Source organism: Halyomorpha halys, unplaced genomic scaffold, assembly GCF_000696795.3.
Source record: "Halyomorpha halys isolate HHAL.00 unplaced genomic scaffold, Hhal_1.1 Scaffold624.1, whole genome shotgun sequence".
Taxonomy (NCBI): Eukaryota; Metazoa; Arthropoda; class Insecta; order Hemiptera; family Pentatomidae; genus Halyomorpha; species Halyomorpha halys.
Window position 1 is genome coordinate 352,785 of NW_027106861.1, and position 15,378 is coordinate 368,162.

Here is a 15,378-nt window from a genome sequence, read left to right on the forward strand (position 1 = left end):
TGTTCATGAAATATCGATTACATACACTATATAATCGACATACAACGAAGTTGATATCAGTGGCGGTTATTAGTTTCAAATGAATTGCTGTCATTTTACTTTACTCAATTATCATCTTTAATGTGAATCATGGAATCTTTCTTAACAGAATTGGACCGAAAAATTGGAACTGAAAAAATCGTTGAATTACTCAAACGTAACGAGAACAATTTTTTGTGTGCTAAATGGTAAGACTAATGTTACTTATTGAGTTTAAGTGGATTCTGTTCTTGTCTTTCTTTGAATTAATCAATTTGGAATCAATCGAAACGAATTCATTGCGTGAAATGTAGATATTTTGTTTAATTCACTCAATTCTAACTTAATTACTACTCCTTCTAAAACTTTGATTGGATTCTGTTCTTGTCACTCTTTGAATTAATCAATTTGGAATCAATCGAAACGAATTCATTGCGTGTAATGTAGATATTTTGTTTAATTCACTCAATTCTAACTTAATTACTACTCCTTCTAAAACTTTGACTGCTATTTATTTTGCTGTATTAAAAATAACATTCTATATATGTAAAGAGAGTTAAAAACTATTTGTTCTTTTTTTACCACAACCCTGACCATCTTCTTATATTTTAAAAATAATATTATTCAATATATCATATACAATCATAATCCTATATATATTTATATATGTCTCGAGGTTTTAATAATAGTCTTTTCTATCATAGTGGCCAGGTTCCGCAGCGTTCATTCATTTCTGGAGATTGTGAACACAGCTTTTGTGAATCATGCGTAAATAAAAAGCCATTTTTCAAACAGTGCCCTAAGTGTCACAACATCATTAGGGAAGAGTTTATCATTAATGATGAACCTTATACTGTTTTTTCCAAGTGTTATGAACATTATAAAAGTGTTTTGTTACGGTATGTAATTTGTTATTTATTACTAATATTATTTTATCTTTTATATTTATTATTACTGTACGACATCAATTAATTTTTGTATTACAAAAAAAAAAGTACTGAAACCATTTTACACTCTTACAACAAGTGCAATTGTTACTTCTTTTTATCAATTTTTTAATTGAAGTATGAATTAATTAACACTTTTGAAAATTTATGTGTTGAATGCAGTGGGATAGCAAATTGGGTAAAGGAGATGCCCGTCCCCAGCAGCACTTTGCTAAGGGTGTTCAAATCCTTTTAGGTCCAACTTCCCAAAAACAGTAAATTTGAAAATATCTACAAACTGCTATAACTGTGCAAAGTAAATTTTCCTACTTTCTGTGGTCTTCTATTAACAACATGTGCATTATTCTTTTTATAAAAGTGTTCTTAAAATAAGGAGACATGAATATTGAGATAAAGATGTATTAATGTAAGTTTTATTTTTTAATATTTTAAATTGACCACTGGATAGCTGATCTGTTGAATGTTCACTTTTCGTGTGTTGATACATGTGATAATTGCTCATTAATCACATCGAACATTTTCTGTAGATTTTTGATTAACAAAGATATTAATTGAGCTATTTAATAAGAGTTTTGAATTATTTTAAGGATAGTCAGTTTGTCAAAGAATATAATGTTGAAAATCCACTTTTGAAATTATTTTTTTAATAATTATACTACTATAATAAATTATAATTTCCAGAAGAAATTCTTATTGCACATATGTTCAGAAAATCTTACCATAATTAAACTAACTTATCTAATATGTAGCTCTATTTTTAACCTTTTCCCTTTAAAAAGTAAGAGATCTTTGGAGAATAAATAATAATTATATTATGATTGTTTATAACTCATAGTTTTTAACATTTAAAGAATGTAATTGTAGTGGTTGATTAAGGGTATAGGAATGTTTCATATACAAGAAACAATTAATTTTGCTAATATTGTGTATGTATTGGTTTTTAAACATTCGATATATTATTTCTAAAGTAGTGCTGTGTATCACTTTCTATTAACCTTCTGATAATCTCTCTGAAGTTCAAATTTTATTCAAAATACAATGTAAAGAGTGGTTATTATAAGTGACTTCTTGTAGTTTTTTCTTTGTGTACTTAAAAAATCATATTCTACTTTATTGAATTTCAATTAATTCCATTTTCATTACTGAAATTAACTAAAAATCAGTTTTCCTTTTTTAAAAGCATTTTGTTTATCAGAGATGCTATCTGAAAAACTTCAGTGTTTTATATTCTTCTAATTTTTATTATAATATGTTAAATTTTAGACTGGCGGAATCTGACTCAAAAAATACCAGAATCTCTAAAAAAAATAATGATTTCCTTCTTCAAGACGAATGTCGTAAATTATTTAAGAATCGTAATGGTTCACTAGATAATATAAGAAGGTTATTATCATCTGGAGCTAATCCTAATGTATTAAATAAGGATGGCTGGACTCTTATGGTTTGTATTTGTTAATACAATTTTATTTAAATTTTAATGAATTTCATAATTCCAGAGTTAAAAAGACATTTATGATTTTTTTTTTCATTTATAAATTTAAATATATAATAATTATTTATTATATTATACAAAAATTTGATACCAATGTTACTTAGGAGTTGAAGTTTAAATGATTGTGTAAATAGATAATAGAATAAAGTTCTGTCATAAGTTATTCATTATATTATGTTAAAGCATATTTTTCTTGTAAATTACTATCTTTAATGTGTGCCCTAAACTAAAATAATAATAACTTGATTAGTATATTTTATAAAATGAAATATTTTTTCCTAGATTGAAAATATAAAATGATTTTATAATTGATGGATGGAATATGGTCTGGGTGCGGTCAAAAAAACTCAAATAGTAAATGGGTATACTATTTTTATTTGAGCCAACGTTTCGCTCCACGTTGCAGGGCTTCGTCAGGGCTAAAAAAGATACAAACACTTGACATAGTACAAAAAAAAAAATAAATGGAAAGTAACAGGGGCATACAATGAAAAATAAAATTTAATAAGAAAAATTAAAGGTTGTAAACAGTAAATGAAAACGGTAATAGTAACAGAAAAATAATTGGTATTGATTTAAGGTATTTTCTACCTTGACTCTGACACAAGTAATAGATTTGAGCTCAGAAAAAGAAATTATTACAACATTTTTAACATTTTGTTTGATTCCTGAGTTTCTCAAGCATCTTTTGTCAGTTAATTCAACCAGGTGTAGCTGTCCTTTAGTTTTAAACACCAAACAGGTTCTTCAAAACTTTTTTGTACCTTCAACCTCATTTTTATTTCGTATGGCCATGGTTTTGTTCCATAAAGTTCCTCATTGAGGAGTTTCCTTCTAATGTTCTACGGATATGTACCGCCTATCAAATATTGCCAAGATTTATATCATTTCAACAACTAGTTCCATTAATAAAAAGTATAGTTGGTTGTCTGTTCATTTTTATATGTTCCTTTCTTTGTTAATGGGCCAAAATATGTTGAAGAATGTTTCTTTTAAATTTACAGGAATCTCGCTCAATCCTTTTAGGAAAAGTCAATTTTAAAAATCAGGTTATTCTTTCTTGTTATATGATTAATTATGGCATTTAAATATTATTTTCTCATCATCCCATTGTTTCTCTGTTTGGTATGAATCTAACCAATATAACATATGTATATTTTATCTAAGATGGTGTTTTGAGATTTTCAAAATTACAAATTTAATTATTTAAATATAATTAATAAAATAAAAATATAATTTCTGCATTTTAAGATTCCCATGTTACATAAAAGATAAAAGCTAATACAATAGCCTTAACAATGAGCTATCAAACATCCTTCTAGCACATTTTGTTGTAAATCTTTAAGCATTTTTATGATCCATAAAATATGTCATTGAAAAATCAGTATTAAAAAAACTACTCATGTGAAAAATTTATTTGTGCTATATTTAGTGGATATTGTAAATTCAAATTCACAAAAATCTTGAAAATTTGAGATAGAGAGGTTCAGACCGGAGAATTTCATATAGGATGACTTCACAGTAAATCAAAATTGGATAACAATTCTTTTAACTAACTAACTAACTGAGAACCAATAAAAAAATAATGTTTCTCTAAAATAATAATTTTTCTGATTAGCTCTTTCCCATTACATGGGCTCAATATTTTTGGGTCCAGAGTAAATGGACGCAAGAGGGTATAGATTGAAAAAATACATTGTTTAATTATAATTATGTATATGTTTGAAGGATTTATAAACCTAAAATATTACAAACATATATTGTATAAAAATAGAAATTGAAATTTATCATTAATAATGAATTATAATTATTTTTAGCATGAAGCAGTTGATTATGAGAATCTAGAAGTTTTAGAAATCCTGCTAGAAGCTGGCGGAAATGTCAACGCTTACAGCGGTGACAATTGTACCACTTGCCTTCATGATGCTCTCAATGAAGTTAATATATCTACTGATATAATTAAATGTTTGTTAAATTATGGCGCTGATATAAATGCAAGGGATCCTTATGGAGGAACACCCATGTAAGACTGCAATAAAGCTGCAAATTTAATTTGTAACTATTTTTAAGCATAGCCTATATATGTTTATTCGATATTGGACTCTAATCAAACGTAGAATGTATTGCGTGATGTTTGATGACACTTTATTGTCCTTCAAGAAGGTATCTCCCTAAATAAATTCTCTTTTCAGTTTATTTCTTGCTTGCACAATGTTACTTTTTAGAAGTTCATTGTTCATTTTAACCATTACCATACTTTCTCTATCTGAATTAGTTGGAGAAGTTAAATATTTTTTGATGAAATGACTTTATTATTATTATGATATATTACATTACTCTCTGGATAAACAAATTTTATGAATAGGGTATCCCATTGTATTAACCAGAAAATTAAGAAAATGATGTGAACAAATAACACTAAACCATGGAATGAGTTTCATTCAGCTTCTTCCATGTTGTTCATGAACTTGTTTTTCACTTATTTTGAAAAAAAAAAAAAAAGAAAAGAAAAAAAGGGTGAATTAACATAAACAGTTAATTAAATGGTACTGTAAGTCTCAAATTTATGATTTGCTTCTAATTTTTTATAAAGATCTGCAAATTCGGAAGGGTGGGTCCTGGACAAAGTGAAGGACTGATGTTTCAATGTTTACAACTTAATTTTTTTAAGAATATTATTAAATTATCTCTAATGAAGAAAAATTTTGGTAACTTACTAAAATATTTCTTTTGATTACGATATTATAAATGAAAAGTGGTAGTACCTTTGGAACAGTACATGGACATTTTCTGGGAGAATGAACCTTAAAGAAGAAATATGAGATTAGGGGAATAAGCAAAACCAAGCAGATATGTTTCCTTAAGCTGAAGGAATTATTACTTATATGTATTGTAAATATTATTTTCATGAAAGTAATTTATTTATGAAACTGTAAAAATTAAATATATTTATATTATTTTATATTTTATAGACAAAAGGTCGCTGTGAATGAGTTGTTACTCGATTTATTTCAAAAGCATACAAAAATCTATGACATACCCACAAGGCCAATTCCCATCAGAGTTCCATTGCTGTATGCTTGCAATTTGTCTTTGACGTCTAATAAAAATTTATCAACATTCTGTCATACATTTAAGTTGAAATTAGCTGCTCCAGGGAAAAAAATCAGGTTTAATATTATTATTATTTCATTTCTCCATCAGTAGTATTTATTTAAATATAAATTACAGTTTTTTATTTCAGAACTCATGCATGTTATGGTCATTTTGTATGAAATAATTGACATAATAAAATCTGGTAAATTTGATGAAAATGTTTGCATGACTGATATAACATTACAAGAAATTGTAAATTATAACATATTTATTGTATAATTTGATTATAATATATTTATAAATAAATGGCAATTTCAGAAATTGATTTAGTGTATTTTTAATTAATTCAGAATTATAGATTGTTAGGTAAGCAATCAATTTTAAAAGATAGAACATTTAGTTAATTTTTTATGTGTAAGTTAAGGTCCAGATATGTGTGGCTAACTTCTGTGCTATAATAGATGAACGAGAAGTATACAATATGATATAAACTAGGAAAAATTGATGAAACAAATTAAATATTTAGAAAAAAATCTTATCATCCTTACTACTATTTCTTTTTAGGTTTTAGTATTGCTATAAAAAATAATTATACCTTGGCTTTATTAATTTCAGTAAAAATGTAACCCACATCATTGTTGAAGAAGAACTGTGTGAACCATTTCATGAAGTTTTGGTAGGAATATTATATGGATGCTACATAGTAAAATACCTTTGTAAGCTAAAAACCTATTATTTTTACTGATCTATTGACTATATTTTTTATGCACCCTTACGTTTTGGTTGTATGTTGGACTTGGTTTTTTAAACTGTGAATATGATGTACCAATACAGGTAGGCTTGGGTCTGCTAACCCACACGACATGTTTTGTTGAAGTCATGAGTTTCTTCACTAGATTGCCTTTATTATTCGTAAAGTAATTATTTGAAGTTGAAAAAGTAATTGACATAAATTATAAAGGATTAGCAAAAAATATAATGTTCATAAAAACTATGTATTTATTATTGATCTTACATTATTTTGTTTTTAGAATAATGGCTCCAAGAAAAACTATCTAGACAAATGGTTCACTTGAAATATTAGAATAAGTCCTAATAATAATTTACCTTTTTTTCTGTTTAAAAAAAAATAATATTTTATTCTCTAGGGATTGAAAAGTCAATAGAAGCAGGTTATCTTCTACCAGCTGAAGATTATGAAATAACTGGCACTAAGAATTATCCACATAGCAATGCTTCTAGGAAAAGCAGGTTGAATGCTGAAACACTGGTAGTTTAATTTAGGCTCTTTATTTTTTTTAATATGTTAAAACATGAAAACAAATTTTGTTGTTGATTTATATTTCAAGAAACCAAGATTATTCGCTTCTGGGCAGTTTTACATTATGGATGGAATGGAACAAAAATTGTCACATGATAAGAAAGAACAAATAGTAGATCTTATAACTGCTGGTGGTGGAAAAATATTAATGAGAGCTAAAAGTTTTGATGAAATAGCTGAAAAAACTGTTTTCTTCCATGCAGATACAGAGGGATCATTAAAATCCTGTTATGTAATTGTATTGTATAAGACAATACCTACTATAGTATACAGAATGGATACTGTCAGGTCATTGCATCTTAGTTGGCTAACTGAGGCTATAGAGAAATTTAGAATTGAATACATTGATGCAGGTAATTCATTATTTATTATTCAAAATATAAAATAATGCATGGATATTTGTTCTTCTACGTGTGTTGGTAAATTTGGCAATTCTATGAAAGGGAATATAGTAGTCTGGTGATTATCATTTATTTTAGTCCTCCAAGTCATCTTAAAATCGTCTATGTAATCATCTCATATTCATATTTTCAAGTATAAAATCTTGTTTACTGATAATGTCTTTTAAGGAGAGAGAAGGAGAACATTTGTATGAATTACAGCTTGTTTATGTATACTTTCATTTCCTTTGTATGTATATTTTTAAGTCCTTTGTTTTCTTCAATAGTGATATTTATTTTAGTTTGGGTGTGAATATACTTCAAAAAAAGTATAACTAGTGTCTTTTGATGATGATACTTTTTAAGACAATAGGTGGTATGAAAAAATGAAGTAGCTTCTGTTTAGCATTAACTCTGAGTTTTAGAATTTTCTGAATTCCAGGTGAATAAACAAGTACTCGACTTGCGTAGCAGTTGATTCATAGTTGGAGAATTTTCCAGAAAATCTTTAGCAATTGCTTTATGTAGGTGCCAATCATTTCTTTATTTTTAAGTTATTCTTTCATATATTAATTTCTCTAGTTTTAAATGCTTCAATATTGTCCACAAATTGTGTATATGGATGCTGTGTGAACTTTTTTTGACATAAGAAATTCCATTTTCTAGTAAAGTTCCTATAGTGAACCTGGGGGTGTTGAAGGAAGATCCTACTCCAATGAAAAGTGGTAAGTTCATTGAGAGTGAGAAATTCAAAATACTTTGTTATAGCTCAAAAATCAAACAGAATCTACTTCCCTAATGAAAAAAGAACAAACAATATTCAGAATACTCAGGAAGATTAATGTACCAATGAATCAACATTTAAACAGTTATGTTGTAACAGTACAACCTAAACAAAATAAAATTAAAGGATATGGATGGTCATTCTATCATTAGGAACTCAATAACTATAATCTCCGAGTAAACCGGTTAAACCATCCTATTTTGATGTCGCATCTCTCACTGTGTTTTTTCAGATTGTTGTATCATGGATGTTTCCTGGATATTTAGTTTAAACGCTTAATAGCATAATTTTTTCTATTGAAATATTCGTTCTTAAATTTATAGGTATCTTATTCTTGATTTATAAAACATTAATATTTCCAACAATGGTAGGGAGACTGAAATGATCATTTGATAATTAAAATTAGATAATTTTGCATCAAGGAGCTTAAGCAGTAATGGTGATGACTGAAAATTCTTTAGCCATCGACAATGTATGCCATTGTCATGCCACAGCCAGACACATAAATATTGACATATAAATATTATTAACTACCTCACTAGTTATAATTTCTCAGAACAACAGGTTAAAAAAAAAGTTCAATTTATTATCAGTAATAAATCAAACTACTTTTAACCTCTAGACAAAAAAAAAATTAGAAGAAATTGCGAAGAATTAGTGTTGTTTTGGAATGGTAAGTTTCCCTCAGAAGTTGCAGGTGTTGAAAAGATTAAAACTGTTAGTTGAAATAACTTTTCAAGGCAAATAGTAATTGCTTGGAGTCCCTGAAATCCCACCAATTTGAGAAGAGCATGGCTATTTACCAAATAGTGAGGCAGTGGCATAATGAATGCAATACAGGCATTTTTTTGTGATGAACCTGCAAGCCACAAAGATGTGTTAACTGGTGCTGTATAAATCTGTTGAGCCTTTCTTGTCTTCATCACATTTTTTAAGGGTTATTAAGACTTTTTGATATTTACAACTCCTGGTCTTGACATGGCATTTTTCGAGGGTATTTACAAGCAAATTTATATTATATTGATACCATTAAAGTATCTGATGATGTTTGCTCTATTTGGATTTGAAGAACACTTCCTTTTATGCGCGGTAACAATGAGAATTGTTTGAGTTAATTAGTTCTATGATTCCTCTTAACAGCTTTCTGAAGAACAGAATATTATTTTGTATATGAGGAGCTGTGTATTGTGTATTAATAAAAAAAAAAGTTTGAAATTTTCCTTGTATTTAAAGAAAGCAAGTGATTTCTTATCTAAATAATTTATTTTAATGAATGAAATGGAGATGATCTATTTATTTTATAATATTTTTTTTTTTTCAAAAACAAAAATAGGTAGCTACTTACTTCATATTAAGTAATAAAATATTTTTTATGCAACAAGTTCCATACTGAAAATATTTATAGGAATAAATTAAAAAATAACTTAAAGTATAATATTTTTTTTTCTCTTTTCTTCCTCTACTGCATTTCCTCCGATTAGGGACCCCTTTTCTGTGAGTCACATTGAAGATGGAAGGGAAAGTTCTCAGTGTAGACAGATGAGGCATGCCTCATGTTTCCTTCTCTGTACACCATATTAAAGATGAATACAATACTGTACACCATATAAAATTCTTTTAAAATACCTACTTAAGCCAAGCATTTTTATCATCAATTGGAATATATGAAAATGTAAAAATTTGACTCTAGTTATAATTCATATTGCGGAATGAGATTTGAAGTATATTTAGGGATGTCTACCGTTGTTTTTATCCAATAAGGGCCATTTGTAGGCGAGGGAGTTGGAGTGCCAACATTAACCTCCTTGTGACTGCAGTGAAATGAAAAAATAACTTTACTCTGGGACATATGTCCCCTAAGAATAAATACATGGTTCATATAGTGAGATTTTTATCTGGCGAGCGTTTACAAATTTTCAGATAGTAGAATGAAATTACATTGGTATATTGGCTTTACTACTGTTTATAATGTTAATCAATACCTGCCTATTTATTTGATTACAAAGATGTGGAGGTTTGGTTATTCAATAAATGAATGAATGGTAGTGGTGCCAGTTTAAATCTGGCCTGGAGGGGAAGGGAGATCGACTTTTATTTTTATGGCAGTCTCGTGAAATGAAAACTTGATCTCTATCATGGTTAGAATAAGTCCGTTACTTCTAAATAACTAATAATTGAATAATTATTTCAATGAGATTCTAGGTAGTTGTTAAGTCACAAGGAGGTAACACTAACGAATGAACGAATTGATCACTTCAATATTAAAAGTAATATTAGGTATATATACCTTTTGATCTTACTCTCATTCCCCATAAGAATTTTGTTCCTACAATTAGTTTTTTTTATTATTATAGATGTTTATTGCTAATTAATAAATTTTCTGATCAGTCAGAAGTTTCATTTAATTATACTTTTATGGTACTGAAATATAATAATTTACAGTTTATTATAAATATACCAATATATATATATATATATTAATTTTTCATAACAATACTAAGTTAGTGACTTTGTTCGTTACACCATTTATTCAACTTGACCTTATCTTTCATTTCTTTGATATGACTGTCAACTTCTACATGTAAGAAAAATTTAGTTTTGCTTTAAATATAATTAGTTAATATTGACTAATATATTTAAGCACTCAGTATTAAGCAATAAATCATGTGCTCAAATAAAAAAATGAATGTGAGTTTTAAATGATGAGATTTTTGACTGTGGATAATATATATGAGGAGAAGACAGTTTGGAGTGTGGTCCACTGACTCAGAACAAAAATAAGTAAAATTTTATTTCTTAGTGGCACTAATTAATAATATTTTACTCATTTCTTTTCTTCACTGACCACAGCCCAAACAATCTTCTCACATGTGAATTTTAAATGCTCATTGAATGTAAAACAAATATTTTCAGTATTTAATTTAATTAAAACTAATTTTTTTTTTTTTTATTCTCTAATGAAAATTACATGTTTATTTTGGGTTGGATACCCTTAGTCAAAACTTTTTATTTACAAAACCAACCCATTAATTTTTACATGATACTATTATCTTCCACCATTAACTTTGTTCTTAAATAAAGGTATTGGAAGTGAAAACATGATTACTAAATAGTTTAAAATTTATGTGGTTAGTACTTTCTGATAGACAACTAAGTTTTATTTCTATTAGATTAAACAGTACTGGAAAGTGAAAAATTTGTGATAAAAGAGATAATATATGGTGCTATTGATATCACTACATTGTAAATAATCTATTTTAAAACAATAAATTACAAAATAAAGAACATTCTCATTGTATTAATTTTATAGTAAATGAATATCTATATTATTTTAATTAAACTTATGTTTTATTCATAAAAATAAAATTAGACTAATAATAAACAAACAATCTTATACAGCAAACTAAAATTTGTTCTGATTAGTTTTTAAGCAGGATTGTATTTACACATTTAAGTAATAACTAAAAATGAAATGGTTTAGGTCGACACATCACTTTCTGATAAAATTCATCTTCTTTAATAACATTTGAATAAGATATTCGTTTTGAAGAGACCAATGCGGAAATGTATGGAGGCTTACTTTAATTCCTCTGGAACGTTTCCCAAATCTTATCTGCAAATTATATTTAGTATTTAATATGAGTCAGTTAAAATGAATACTTAACTAAAGTGAAAACAAGAATTGTTAATAATAACAAAAAGAATCAAAAATCAGTTTACCATAAATAAATCATTCATTAGTAATTTTTATTATTAATTACATGTCATCCATTTTTAAAATGAATGGCTAAATGGAGGGGCTAGATTAAAACACCTTCCGTCAAAGTTAAATTTTCTCCTTTGTATTTAAAGGTAAATCTTAACCAGTTACCTACTACTTCCTATTTTAAAGAAAAATATTGTTAAGTTAAATGTTTGGATAAAAAATTCTATAGAGGACATGGAATTAAAGAAGCCTTGATCCGCTCTTTAATTCTGGATCATACCTTGGCCTTATTTAAAACAATAATATTACTAACAATTTTATTATTTGAAATCACTTCAGTAATTTCCAAATTAGAAAAAATCACCTTTTTTTTTTTTTTATTTATTGAAATTTACACCTGTATTTACATAAAAATACATTAGTAAATTTAATGTTAGATTATAATGGCTTGATTCAGGCATGGAGAGAAACCACCCATTAGCAGTCCTTCAATCCATTTAATTTCCAAATTAGATAGGATTTTTTAATATTTCTATAACTGGAATGTATATTACGTTTTCTGTTAAACTGATATATAGTTTATAGTGATTTAAGATTCTATTTTTAATTTTCGTAACATTAAAATATTTCTAGTATTAATTGATTAATAAAAAACAAAAATGTGTGATACGATGACTCATAGAAATATTGCAAGAGATATTTGTACTTTTTTTTACCCTTAATATTAAGATAATAAGATATATTCTTTCTTTTTTTTAGCTCTAACCAATAAAAGTCTTAAGCACCCTGAGACTATCAATAGGCCACTGTCTCAAAAATATTACGTGTTTTATTAGATGACTATTTTATCTTTCTGGTTATTACTGATTTAAAAGTTAAAAACTTCACAGACTAGAAGAAAGAAAAAAAAATTCAAACTAATTTAATGAGTTTATATCATTTCAATCTATAAAACTATTTAGTTTATGGAACAGTATTCAGCCTTGATCTAAATTAATTTAGAATCTGATAGGTCAAAACCTCTATCTCTGAAATCTATTAATGATAATAAAAACTAATTTTTATATTTGTGACAGCTGTAATCAGTGGGTTGGTTAGAGAATTTTATGGATTTTAACTTTTTCAAAGCGTATTCACTCTTTGTATTAGCCATAAAACTTGGCTCATTTTACACAGAGAAAAAAAGAAATGTTTAAAAAATATAATTCAAAATCCTAAAAAATGCACTTAGTCCACTATTATATTCACTAGTGCCAGATAAATAAAAGGCTTTCAAATCACATCTCAATGCTCTCTAACTTTCAGAAATCAAATTCAGACTAAAATATTTTATTATTGATTAGCTTATGATCATTATAAAATTTCTTCCTTCTTATGAAAAATTATTTTATTAACGAAAAGATGTTAAATTATTTCAAATATGATTTTAAAAAGTGGTAGTATTATTAACTCAACACTATATATTTTAATTATTCTGAAAAATCATTTTTAAACAACCTTTTCATTAAATACTCCAGAATTGTTTATTGTATCTGATCACATATTAAAACTATGTGTTTATAAAAACAAACATAAAATCATTTTCATAAAAAATACTACGTACTGGCATGCGTGTGTTACATTGATTACATTGGTGCTCCAGTTGCATTAATCTGCATAGCCTCTGACACTTTTTTTCTTCAACCAATTCAGAAAACTGTAGTTCTTGTCCATGTGAGCCAAGGATTACAAAAATTAAAATCAGTATCACTGATTTCTTCATAACTATTCAACCAAATAGACAAATACATTAATGGGAGAAGAAAAAAAAAAGAAAAAATGAATGTATGAGCGCGAATGCTTACCGTACTGATCAAGTAGTTGACGCTAGTGATTGGATTCTAAGTAGGTAGAACCAGTTACTTGGTAAACTGCTTGGGAACTCAACTGAGCTAGGTTACTTTTGAAAAGGCTTTATCACATACTTTCATTCAATTACTTTAATGCAATTCCCCTTAGGGGAAACTGCCACCTACCTTCACAATTTAATAGCAATACCATTAAATTTATTGCTCCGAAATCCTACCAAGCTGTTAATAAATAACTTTTTCATAAAAATAATGATAATAATTTTGAAAATAACAAAACATATTAGAAAATATCTTTATTGATTACAAATATTTAATGAAAATTTACTAAAAGCTTTCATCATCCCTAGAGGTTTAAGACATAATATACATTTATTCACTACATCTAATATATAAATAAATAATATCATTTGGTAAAAATATGATTGACTAGGTAATCGATGCAATGTCTTCACTAGCAAATGACTCTAAACCATCACTGTCACTATTAGTTGAAGTGTGGGTGCTACCAGGCATAGCAACTCTAGCATATTCATCAGTATCTATGCTCTTGCAGAAATGGATAGCATACTTCAGTTTCTCCCTTAATACCACCTATGGAAAACAAAGTTTTGACATATTTTAATGAACATACATATATATCAATTATGTTAAAATCATGATATATATTTTTTAAATACTATTTCCTTTGTTTTAGGTAATGAAACATGAGACAAAGAGATTAGAAAAAAGAAGAAAAAGACTAAATGATCTGAAGCTTTTCAGTATGATATTATAAATATTAAAAAAAAAAAGATTTTATTTAATTGAAAACATTCAATGATTTTAAGCACCTTTTTTCAAACAACTACTAAGTAATATACCTACAACTAATATGTAATGAGAGGTACTTTAAATTGGAACCTTACCATTAGATTAAAATAAGTTTTTATTTATCATTAATAAGATAGCTTAACATGTTTATTCGCTTTCATTTATCATCCTAAAATTAACATAGCATAATTAGTCAATCTATAACTAAATTTTATCAAACCCTCAACAAACGTGCTCAAGCAGTTTATTTAAAATTTGAGTGAATTAGATAAGATATCCTCCAAATTTTTGACAATTATCATTCATAGAAATTGAGCTTACAGCTTTATTGGCCCAGTGCTTTTGAGGCAACACTCAAGAGTACTATTGCCTAAGTCAGGATTAGATATTGGTTCGACTGTGCTTAACCATTCACTTCTATTCCATAGCAGAGTTAAATTTTAAGTTCACACTGCAACCACAAAAGGTTGGTAACTTGTAGGATAATCTGCAGTGCCTTCCCTATTTGGAGGTTATCAATTAAATCTTTAAAAAATCATTGATAAATCAGAACAGGCAAAAGATTTTTCAAAGAAAAAATTATTTTTAAAAAGTCTGAACACATTTTTTAAGTTACAACCCAGTAATAATTGAATTAAGAAAAGGAAATCTGAAAGTTAGAGTAGGAAAACTAGATTGGGAAAATATAATGAGGATTAATGAATAAGAATAAATAGCTCTTTGGATCATATCTGTCAAAACAACCACTAAACTACTGAAATGGAAAAGTTCCTGTCTTTAAAAGTTTAATAATTTTTTTTCTGTTATTATACTAGTAATAATTTAGTTATTAGAAAACAAACATGAAATTTGTTTTTAAAAATTGAAACCATTGTGTGCCTTTTTCAACCTTTTGTGTATTTTTAGTTTTCAGTTATTTACAGATTGAATACTACAAACTACAAAGTAAATTTTTATGAAACAAAAAATTATCA

The 15,378-nt window shown here is 27.1% G+C and overlaps 2 protein-coding genes across 6 annotated transcripts in view; one reads left to right on the top strand and one right to left on the bottom strand.

Moving 5' to 3' along the window:
* The first annotated feature begins 14 nt into the window (after positions 1–14).
* LOC106684839 (BRCA1-associated RING domain protein 1) lies at positions 15–14,404 on the top strand. Of its 4 annotated transcripts, XR_001343747.3 has the most exons (10): positions 17–227; positions 723–917; positions 2,229–2,406; positions 4,275–4,480; positions 5,430–5,627; positions 6,169–6,269; positions 6,702–6,823; positions 6,903–7,227; positions 7,697–7,778; positions 14,289–14,404. XR_001343747.3 is itself a non-coding variant. In XM_067045167.1 (9 exons), the coding sequence occupies exons 1-8, from the start codon at positions 130–132 to the stop codon at positions 7,730–7,732; spliced, it is 1,134 nt and encodes a 377-aa protein (XP_066901268.1). In that variant the 5' UTR covers positions 17–129; the 3' UTR covers positions 7,733–7,778; positions 14,289–14,404. The 4 variants fall into 4 exon arrangements, 3 of the variants coding, with proteins under 3 accessions (XP_066901267.1, XP_066901268.1, XP_014282617.1); XM_067045167.1 differs by lacking the exon at positions 6,903–7,227; XM_014427131.3 differs by lacking the exon at positions 7,697–7,778 and having other exon boundaries at positions 18–227.
* HERC2 (E3 ubiquitin-protein ligase HERC2) overlaps positions 13,873–15,378 on the bottom strand; it is a 63,462-nt gene continuing 61,956 nt past the window's right edge. For both annotated transcript variants that reach the window (XM_014427130.2, XM_014427129.2), the window contains exon 82: positions 13,873–14,185. In XM_014427130.2, coding sequence (XP_014282616.1) covers positions 14,021–14,185 — 165 coding nt within the window. In that variant the 3' untranslated portion in view covers positions 13,873–14,020. The remainder of the gene's footprint in view (positions 14,186–15,378) is intronic.